Raw genomic sequence first — 10,309 nt, forward strand, 5'->3', positions numbered from 1 at the left:
GGACTTTGTTAAGGTGGACTTTGTTAAGGTGGACTTTGTTAAGGAGGACTTTGTTAAGGAGGACTTTGTTAAGGTGGACTTTGTTAAGGTGGACTTTCTTTTCCACAGTAGTGTAAAATAAACAAATTAAGAGTCAAAGCTGTCAGCGTAATAACTGTCATCACTTGTGTTTGCAGTTAAACTTCAGGTGTCATGGATCCCCTTCTCTGTGTCTGAAAGGCTCATGGAGAAAGTGGCAACTCCCCCTGTCTCCTCCTCCTCCTCAGCTGCCCCTCCTCCCACCTCCTGCCAGCCCCTCACCTGTACGACGACCAACAGTCACGTGTCACCTGGACCCAGTTGCACAGCCCCCTCCTTCACTTCCTCTGACTGCTCCAGCCAATCAGCATCCTCCTCCAGGACCAGTCGTTCAGCCTCCCATCAGTGTTGCCCTCCTTCGTCCTCCACCCCCACCGTGTCTAATCCTCATCCTGGGAACGTTAGTCAGCCTGCATCTGTTTCTACGTCTCCTTCTTCCTCTGCCCTCGCATCCTTCTGTCCTTCACTCTCACAGACCATGAATACCTGTGATCTCCCAGGTTCTGCTTCCACCTCCACTTTTACCACCTTAGTTCCACCAGAATCCAGCCTCAGCTCCCCAGCACCCACAGACTCCGCCCCCAGCACCGCCACAACCACGATTATCACCGCTCCTCCAGCATCTCAGGCTGCGCCGAGTCAGGTAAACGTCCCAACTTTGTCCACACGACCCCATCAGGAGGGTCCATCTGTTTCCTCTTTGGACGCTGTCACATCCTCCCAGTCCGCCATCAGTAAAAGTCTTCAAACGCCAGAGACCAAATGTCCTGACTCCACCGTTAAAATCAACATTCTGACCAAGTCGCAGGTGGAACTGGGGTCAGGTAAATTCTTTAGGTTTAGGTGGAAGAATGGACGGCCGTCCAGGACGTCCTTGTCCACCAGCTCTTCTTGTGGGGTTAAAACCACCTTCGTCCATCATAAAAAAGCTAAACGTGTTAAAGCTAACACCTCATTATCACTGCAAACATCTTCATCCTTGTCTTCTTCCAGTATCAGCTCCTCCTCCTCCTCCCATCCAGCATCTGTGGAGCAGGTCCTCCCAGCAGATCCGTTACCGGTCCAGTCATCCCTGGTTCTGCTGACAAGCCCTCAGACTTCCAGCTCATCTCCTGTCCTCTCCTCCTCCATCTCTGCTGTTGTGCAGCCTGTTGGTTCCGACCTGCACCAGTTACCTTTCAGTAACAACACCGAGCCGGTCCAACGGTCTCTGGATCAGAACCAGCTGCCTGCTCACAGTCAGACTCGGTCATCGCTGGTGTTGCTGACCAACCCTCAGCGTGATGCACCGGGTTCGTCCTCCTCTATCCCAGCTCGGCCCTCTTTGAGCTCCTTCCCGTCCTGGATCCTCCCCCAGACAGTTTGCTCCACAGATCAGCACCTCACTTCCATCCTACCTCCAGTGACGGGTCCAAACCCTCTGCAGTCAGCACCGGTTCTGAACCAACAAGCTGTTTCCAGTCAGAACCAGCGTTCGGAGGCAGAGAGGGCACGTTCGGTATCTGGCTCGTCAGCGTTGGATGATAATTCTTCTCTCCGCAGCATGGAGACATTTCAGCAAAGCTCTGCAGGTTCACAGGTCAGTCAGGCTTCTCTGGATCCTCAAGATGTTCTGAGGAATACCACAGATAATCTCAGCCCTGTCCCACAGCGTTGTTCAGCTTCATCAAACCAGCAGACTCTGACAGAAGAAAGCTACGCTGAGTCCGACAGCCAGGTACTCCCACATCAGAACCACACCTGTAACAGTAGACCCTCCCCCCTTCATCGCCAGCAGCAGAAACTGGAGTCAGATCTGGTGGTTGACTTCAATCAAAGTGTGCAGCACCAAGAAGTGAAGGAGGCTGAGGCGGACAAACGAACCACAGCCGTGTCTGAACCTGCCACCGCTGAATTTAGAGAAACCAGAGCAGCAGAGAAACTCTCTTCACTAATCAAAGACACGGCAGCATTATCAGAAGAAACTGGTCCTGCAGAGGAGCAGCCCTCTTCTCAAACATACCAGGTTCAACAGAACAGTTCTAAAGAAATCAACCTTTTTGTGGACCTAATTTCACCCATATCATCAGATGACGGGAACAGCCTCCTCTCTGCAGAGGAAACCGAACCTGCAGGGACACGGTCTTCACCTGAAGAACATGGAGCTGAAAGGGTCAAATCTGAGGAAAATAAAAGTGGTGGCAGACCATTTTCACCCAGATTATCAGAGGATGAGCTCACAGTCGGGTTACCTCAGCAAGCTGAACCTAAAATGGATCAGGTCTCTACCAAATCAGACAGAATCAAACTTGTTGGTGGTTCTTCTCCTGGATCCGATGCATCAGACGATGAACCAGCAGCGGCCGTGTCTGAAGATGAAATTGCACTGACGCAGTCTTCATCTGAAACGTGGGACAGTGAGAACGAAGAGCTTCCGATCACAAAGACGGGACCGCCGGTCTTCAGCCAGCCCCGGTGGCAGCCCAGAGTGTCCCTGGTCCGGCTGCCTGTGAATGTCCCAAGACGTGGACGTCCCCTGCCAAGCTTTCACTTTATCCTCGGAGAGGGCAGAGAGGAGATCTACCTTCAGGAGGTAAAGCAGGACTTTAGGTCAATAATTAAACCAATGGATGAGCTTTAGCTGATCCACTTAGTTTCTGCTCCGCTGTGTTTCAGTCTCATGTCAACGTTGTGTCTGATGACACCACGGATGAAGACACGGAAGACTTCACAAAGCTTCTGTCTTCTCCTGAGACTCCAATGTCTGTGGAGATCATTTCCTGCTCTGCATGCGAATCATCATCCAACGCATCAATAATCTGCTTGGACTGCGGCCGAGGATACCACAGGGACTGTCACGTTCCTCCAGTTAGGCCTGAGAACTGGTAAGAAACAAATCTAGGTCTACTTATATCATCTGATAAGAAAACAATCTCTTTTAGTTTTAGATGGTAAATTGTAATAAAACGGAGTTTAAGGCGAAGTTCGTTCATCTTTGAAAGTTAAGGTAAAACTCATACTTGTATAAGAGCTGCTTGTCTTCTGAACAGCAGTGAGAGAAACAGCTTGGAGACCAGGAGTTGGGAAGTATTTAGGAGAAAGAGGAGATCCCACCATCACAGAGGCTGGTCAACAGGTTCCATCCCAAACCAAAACATGCCGGATGAGACCTGATGATTGTTGCACCTTTATCTGCCTTCAGGTCCTCCGTCCGAGTGGACGAGCCGGGCCTAAAGTGGTCCAATGGTGCCGTCATTCTGAAAGATGCTAGTCCTGGCCTTCAGGTGCTTTTATCAGTGTTGCTACCCAAAGGGGGGAAATACTCTTACAGAAGGCTGGGGTGGGTCCGAGGCAGGGTTAACTCAGGGGACTGGACTTGGGATCTCTGTTTCCATAAGATTGGATGAAAGCAGCGCAGTGTGATATGGTTTCTGTTGTCTGTGTCCCTCGTCTTTGTCTTGCAGGTCCGAGTGGATCTGTTCATTATGTCAGGACTTGACGGACCCTTCGGACCCCTACAGCTCTGACAGACCACAGTGTTCACAGCGTCCCCGTCTCAGCCTGCAGGACCAGAGGGTCAGACTCCATCAGACCTTCAGACCATCAGGCTTCACTGTTTGTGTTTGTGAAACATTTGTTTGTCTGTTTTAGAGGTGTGAGACTCTCCTGCTGCACCTGAAGGTTGAAGGCTGCAGTCAGTTCTCTGGGGTCAGTTCACGGCACCAAGGAGGTTCTGTTGTTTGTTCAGAACCAGTTCTTTCCATCATCAGATACTTTCATTCCTTTGTTTTTATGATAAAAACCAGTGTTTTAATTCACAATTGTGCTGCTTTTGTGTCACAAGAAGGTTTGAACGCTTTTATTTTGAAAAACAAATGATTCAAACAGCTGAGCAGAGCATCGAGATGCTGCCTGAGAAAGAAAAGGGAGGCAGGCAGTTTATCAGTTTATGACGAAGAAATGAGACGGATCCAAGCAGCAGAACCCGTCTCCCTCGGGTTTAAAACGAGCTTCTCTGTTTCAGAGCAACGGAACCATCCTGTTACCTGAATGAGAGCCAATCAGTCCCGTTTCAGTGAATTTTACTTCCTGTAACAGATGGCAGCATGTCCACCAACGTTATAATGATGAAGAGCTCACACAAGCTGTCACTTTCTTTGTTTTCAGACGGATATTTGGACTGATTTGATGTTGGCATCACAGCGTCTGACCCATCATCACCCTCCTCCATATCAAACAGCTGCACATTTCGTCTCGGACCTCTGGATTATACTCCAGGACGCCCCACAGGTACGACTGAAGTTTTAGTTTTATATGTTATCACCTGAGAGATGCTTCAGGCTTCTGCTGGTCGTCTGTGTTCAGCTGCCAGCTTTCTGACAATCACCTAAACTCCGGTGGAAACGGAGCGAGTTTTGTCTCAGTGCCTCTGAGAACAAAGACACAAAGAGTTTCTTATTGATAAGTTTAATGTTCATATTCAGTCTGGGAAAGTGTGTTCCTGGTCTGGATCAGTATCTAAAAGAACAGCAGTGTTTCCAGACTCTTTCCTGAAATATAACCCTTCAGTGATGACCGGAGAGATCAGAGATTTCTCTGCTGTTTCCAGAACGATGCGGTGAAGAAGCTGCAGCAAAGTTTCCAGAAGAAGGTGGTGGAAATCTTAGGAGCAGAACTTCAACCTTCGCTTCTGATGGCGCAGAGCGCAAACAGGAGTGCCAGCGACATGTTGCACAACAACGAGGAGGAGGAGAACGCTCCACCAGGGTCCAAACTGAAAGAGCTGACGAAGAGGCTGAGAGACTTCATGGATCTAAACCAAACTCCAGCAGCTAAAAGACGGAAGACGTGCTAAAAAGAGCCGAAACGTAGAAGATCTCACTGCAACCTCATCTCAGACGGATTAAATTTGTTGTTTTTATGTCTTATAAGAAAATTTATAGAACCAAGCCTGTATTAATGATTTCTCTTTTCATTGATCAGCTTAAAGAGAATCAAATCCAAGTTTTATATTGATTAAAATCAGCACACAAACAAGAAAAACAACTAAATATTTGAAAATCCACAATTTGATTATCAGCAGATTCTTAAAAGATCTCAAATTAATATATTTTACATCGTAGAAAATATTTATCTACATTTTATTTTATGTATTTGGTTGAGTTAAATCAGATAAATACAGAAAAGAAACGAGAGAAATGAATAAAATGTGACGGAAGACTTTAATTTTAACTTTAATTTGGAGTTGATGCAACAGATCAGAAAATCTAAAATGAAATGAATTTGAGTTTAACCTGAAACATTAAGTTTATATTTTTTGTTTTTTGGTATCTAATTTATGACAATAAGAAGCTTTGTTTGTTTTTGTAAATGTTTGTTTGTGTGTCTGAATCTTTAATCTGGATTAATTTATGTTTAATTTATAAACGCAGCTGTGAAAACGGTCCAAGATTTCTGTGGTTCTGATCTTTTATGTAATAAATTATTCTGGTGGACCAAATTTCTGGGATTGTTTTATTTTGAAGAAATTGTTGTATTTGAAATCTTTATTTTTACTGAAACTTTTTCTGTTTTTTATTTTAGCAGTATTAAAATGAGAAACCAGCAGATTGAGACAAACGATCAGCTGAGAAGGAAAATAATCTGATTAAATCAGTTTTTAATTAATTGACGCTCTGCAGATTCAGGGAGACGTTTAGATTTCTTTTATTGGTGATTTATCTGGAAATAAATCAGAGATGGACTTTTCTGTGAACATTCACTAATCACAACTCAACCTGTGAGAAAACAGACCAAATACAATCGTTTTAAAGCAGATATATGATAGTTTATCATTTCTTATCTGGCAACCCAGCCTGGCACAGCCGTTTCCATGTGAACACGTTTTTTTGTTGATTCGCCCCAATAAACACTGATATTCCCAGAGATTGTTCTTGTTAAACAGGGTCTAAAGCACAAAACTTTTACCAGAAAATAAAAAACAGTCAGTTTGAGATGTTCAGGTTTGAGCCAGCAGAGGGCGCTGGTTCCTCTCTGCACGAAACCTGATGAAGAGTTTCTGCTTGGTGCCTGAAGAGGAACTCTAATCTCTGACCTCTGAAGTCACAGGAATGTAAAAAATACTCTTAAATCTATTTTTGTTTATTTCAGAAGTACTCTTGATTAGTAAAAATAAGAATTATGGTTAAAATAAACAGGTGGGATGATTTAAAAGTGAACTGAAATGTTTCCACAGACTAAAACTCTCCGTAAGTGTCTCCTGCAGAGCAGAAATATCCTAAAATGTCTTAATCTGAGGTGTCCTCCTAATCCGAGGTGTCCTCCTAATCCGAGATGTCCTCCTAATCCGAGGTGTTCTCACTGCGGGGGTCTTCACAAACACCTGATACAAGTTTACATAAACACAGATCTGCTCTTTGCCTCCATTCAGACTCCACATGAAACCCATCCACCAATCAGAGGACAGCCAGGCCTAGGCCACGCCCACCCAGTCTATAAAACCAGGACCAGAAGCGAGACCTGCAGAACCTTTTCCAGCAGAACCTGATGATGGTGGTGGAGGGGGAGCAGCGGGTGGAGGTGAACATCCTGCTGCTGGGAGCTCGGAACGTCGGCAAGACGGGTCAGAACATTTTATCAATTTAATCTTTGTTTTCTGTTTTAGTCCGACATTCTGGATCTGAAACATTAGTTTAGATTATTGCTTTTCTTTGAATAACTCTGTTGATATCTCTGCTGAGGTTTTTAATTACTTTACTTTTTCGAAAAGACAGATTTTATATAAAATATAACCATGTAAAAGTCATCAGTTAGATTTTTATTACTTTTAATGCCCCCACCTCCAACATTTATCTTTTTTATCTGATTTAGTTGATAAAGTTGTATTATTTTATGCAAAATAAATAAATACTGAAAATTTTAAAAGTTAAATTATCTTTTTATGAAGTTGATTTTATGGAACAAACTTATTAATTTGCTAAATACAGAATATTAAGTTTGTACTTAAAGTGATATTAGTTTGTTTATTTTATGTGTGATGAAAACAGTTTTTAAATCTTGTTAATTTTTGTGTTTTTAGTTTGATTTTAATGATGTTTGTCTCCGCAGCTCTCACTGTCAGATTCCTCACCAGAAGATTCATCGGAGAGTACGGAGACATCAGTGAGACCTTCATCCGTTCGTTCCTCACAGCTGGAGTTTTATTTTTTTCTGTCCTCTTCAGAACCTTTTCTGAATCTGCTTCTTGTTTTTAGAGTCGATCTACAGCCGAGTCGACAGAATCGACGGTCAGGAGATCTGCATCAACATCTGGGACTCTCAGGTACATCCTCAGATACTTTTAGAGTTAAAATAATTTCCTGGAGCCTAAAGTTAGAAAACTTCTGGGCAGCATTCTGGAAGGAGTCTCTAATCTGTTTCAGAACGTTCTCAGCAGGGCGTCGCTCTCGTGTCAGAAACTTTGAATATGTTTAAAAATTGTGGAACAAATTTCCTTTCAAAAAGAACACAAAGTGGTCGAGAGCATCTGGAACCCTGTAACACTAAAAGCAGGCAAACAAAGACCCTGATGACCATCAGAAGGGAGAGAACGAAGATTAATCTGCAAAATTCTCCTGTTGTTTCTGCACAAAAGCAGTGATCAGATTTAAGGATGATGTCTTGGTTTAACTGCTTGTTAAACGTTTGTTTCCTTCGTCTGCAGGCAGGCAACTCCATCAGCGACAAACAGCTGCAGTGGGCTGACGGGATGATCCTCGTCTACAGCATCTGCGACCGCGGCAGCTTCGCGGCGATTCTTCAGCAGCTGCAGCTGATTCGCCGCAGCAGGAAGTCCGTCCCTGTCGTCATCGTGGGGAACAAACGGGACCTGCAGGATCACCGCAGGGTCTCTGGCGAGGAGGGACGGTTCCTCGCTCTGACGGAGCGCTGCGGCTTCTTCGAGGTGTCGGCGGCGGAGACGTACCACGGCGTCCTGCTGGTGTTTCACCGGCTGGTCGGTCTCGTCAGGGAGAGCCGGGCTCTGAGGAAGAGCGCGGCTGGGGTCCGAGGGATCGTCAGGACTGTGTCCGCGGTGTTCGGAAGGAAACAAGCCGAGTAGAACCGACATCAGAGACGTTTTTACCAACCGTCGGCGAGGACTTCCTGTCCAACGTCTCCTGAGTCAAAGACGAGGAGCTGAAGAAGGTTCAAGTTCCATTAGATGTTGGGTTCCACATCGAGGAACCTTAAAGCAGAACAGAAGAATGTGAGACTTAAAGGAGACTGGAGTCTGGTTCGTGGTCCTCAGAGGATGAACCCTGGTGACTCTGACTGTTACTGACAAACAGATCTGAGTTAGTTCAGTAAAATAACTTCACCTGTTAGACAAACTCACATCTGATCCTATGAAATAACATCCAGCAGGCAAACACAGGATGATGCACCACTGAAACATGCAGAGGATGAACCATCCAGGGTCAGCTGGGATTTGGACTTTATTAAAAAGTGAATAAGTTGCAGTTTGCACTTCTTTGTAGATGTTTGTTTGGTTGAACAATCAGTTTGTGAGTTTCTGCAGGTTCTTCAGGAAAGAGACTAATTTTACTCAGACTTTTTTTCTTAAATACACGAACATCTAATGTTTATTTTGCCGTTCCAGTGTTAAGAAAAATAAAATATTTTATTGTTTTAAATATTCTTAGAAACAGTTTTATAAACAGACAAAATTAAAAAAAATATGAAGAAACCTGCAGAAACATTGTTTAGTTTGTCTCAGTGTTGCACAGCGTCTGCAGATATTATAAAACAGAAAAATGTGTTTAAATTTGTTTTTCCAGAATAAGAGTCTGATTTTGAGTTTTGAAGAGGCTTTATTTCATGACATCAGTTAACCCATTAACTTTACACAGATGGTGTTAGAGATAAAGTGTTGATGACAAAACAGTAAAAAATATAAATAATACTGAAATCTTTGAGGTTTTTTCAGTTTAAAGAAGTGGAATTACTTCTCTCACTTTCTAAAGAAACTCATTAAATTCAGCTGTTATTAAAGTTCTTTAACTTATTTGACTGGATGAGAAAACAGATGTATTTTTAACAGCTTTTATCACATCACTGAATTATAGGAGTAAAATGTTTATTTACTTTAAAACAGAAGAAAAGACGTTTATGAAGCATTTTCAGGTTAAAACATTTATTTTAAACATTTGAGATTTTTTTTTTTTTAAGTAATTTTTAAATTAGAAGAACATCAGAAACTTTCTCCTTCTGTAGAGATCTTATTTGTAACAACAAAGAATCTAATTTAACCCACAGGTCAGTGAATCCTGTAAGGTTTACATTATGGTTACTAAACCAGGCGGTCAGATGCATTTTAGAGATGTGTGTCCCGCAGGGTCGTGTACTCGGCCCACTCGCATTACTCTGATCCAGCAATGAAATAAAGAAATAACTTCACAGATTAACGAGGTGTTTAAGAGTCGTCTGTTTCTGTGGTGGTGGTGGTGGTGGTGTCAGCAGAGTTGGGGCTCAGGTACTCGAAAGCCTTCTGGCTCTGGGAGATGAACTGTTTGAGCGGCGTGAGCAGCATCTCAGTGGCAGATGGACGCCGGAGAGCATTGCCTTCAGAAGGCGGGGGCTGGCTCTCTGCCTCAGGGTTGGATGACTCCTTCAGGCTGGAACGGCGTCCATTGGGGGGGTCGGGGCTCTGAGGACCTCCAGAGCCCCGACTGGCAAGAGAGTAGAGACTACGGCGGCGGCGAGGACGCCCGTCCATCGTCTTCAAGAAGAGACTGTTAGCGGAGCTACGACGGGACGAGCTGTCGGAGACGAGGTCCTCCTGATTCAGGAAGTCCTCCACCTGCTGAGGCGACGGCTGCTGCAGCTGAAACACACAAAATACACAAGTCATGAAATCTGAAATGTTACAGGACCCAGTTTTCATTGATACCGTTACCCAACATTTCTAAGGGACCTCTTATGGGACTCGAGGGGTCGCGGTGAAATCATCGCAGACAGACAGGACAGAGTTTTACCAGAACATTAAGATGTCCTCAGTTGTTGCAGTTTCTGTTACGTCTTTCTGCAGATTACACTCCCTCAACAGATTACACTCCTTCAGCAGATTACACTCCCTCAGCAGATTACACTCCCTCAGAAGATTACACTCCCTCAGCAGATTATTCTCCCTCAGCAGATTACACTCCTTCAGCAGATTACATTCCTTCAGCAGATTACACTCCTTCAGCAGATTACACTCCCTCAGCAGATTACA

The 10,309-nt window shown here is 44.3% G+C and overlaps 3 protein-coding genes across 4 annotated transcripts in view; 2 read left to right on the forward strand and 1 right to left on the reverse strand.

The window, feature by feature from the left end:
* Nucleotides 1-5,557, forward strand: part of trim33l (tripartite motif containing 33, like) — a gene marked incomplete at its 5' end in the record, with an annotated part of 10,136 nt that extends 4,579 nt beyond the window's left edge. Inside the window, 6 exon segments of the mRNA XM_037980320.1 lie at nucleotides 177-2,650; nucleotides 2,734-2,942; nucleotides 3,522-3,633; nucleotides 3,709-3,765; nucleotides 4,225-4,347; nucleotides 4,667-5,557. Coding sequence (XP_037836248.1) covers nucleotides 177-2,650; nucleotides 2,734-2,942; nucleotides 3,522-3,633; nucleotides 3,709-3,765; nucleotides 4,225-4,347; nucleotides 4,667-4,912 — 3,221 coding nt within the window.
* A 738-nt stretch (nucleotides 5,558-6,295) lies between these two features.
* zgc:171704 (uncharacterized protein LOC100124619 homolog) lies at nucleotides 6,296-8,892 on the forward strand. Of its 2 annotated transcripts, none has more exons than XM_025003303.2 (4): nucleotides 6,296-6,679; nucleotides 7,165-7,233; nucleotides 7,311-7,378; nucleotides 7,760-8,892. In XM_025003303.2, the coding sequence occupies exons 1-4, from the start codon at nucleotides 6,604-6,606 to the stop codon at nucleotides 8,153-8,155; spliced, it is 609 nt and encodes a 202-aa protein (XP_024859071.1). In that variant the 5' UTR covers nucleotides 6,296-6,603; the 3' UTR covers nucleotides 8,156-8,892. The 2 variants fall into 2 exon arrangements, with proteins under 2 accessions (XP_024859071.1, XP_024859072.1); XM_025003304.2 differs by having other exon boundaries at nucleotides 6,329-6,679; nucleotides 7,165-7,218.
* Nucleotides 8,887-10,309, reverse strand: part of plin6 (perilipin 6) — an 11,211-nt gene continuing 9,788 nt past the window's right edge. Inside the window, exon 8 of the mRNA XM_037980321.1 lies at nucleotides 8,887-9,919. Within this exon, the coding sequence (XP_037836249.1) occupies nucleotides 9,509-9,919 (411 nt within the window). The 3' untranslated portion in view covers nucleotides 8,887-9,508. The remainder of the gene's footprint in view (nucleotides 9,920-10,309) is intronic.

This window comes from Kryptolebias marmoratus, linkage group LG16, assembly GCF_001649575.2.
Source record: "Kryptolebias marmoratus isolate JLee-2015 linkage group LG16, ASM164957v2, whole genome shotgun sequence".
Classification (NCBI taxonomy): Eukaryota; Metazoa; Chordata; class Actinopteri; order Cyprinodontiformes; family Rivulidae; genus Kryptolebias; species Kryptolebias marmoratus.

Bases quoted from the DNA above. Each gene is read 5' to 3' on its own strand.
- zgc:171704 (XM_025003303.2), top strand. From the start codon at position 6,604: ATGATGGTGGTGGAGGGGGAGCAGCGGGTGGAGGTGAACATCCTGCTG. The intron at 7,234-7,310 runs GTTCGTTCCTCA...TCTTGTTTTTAG, and splicing joins CATCAGTGAGACCTTCATCC to AGTCGATCTACAGCCGAGTC. The intron at 7,379-7,759 runs GTACATCCTCAG...CTTCGTCTGCAG, and splicing joins TCAACATCTGGGACTCTCAG to GCAGGCAACTCCATCAGCGA.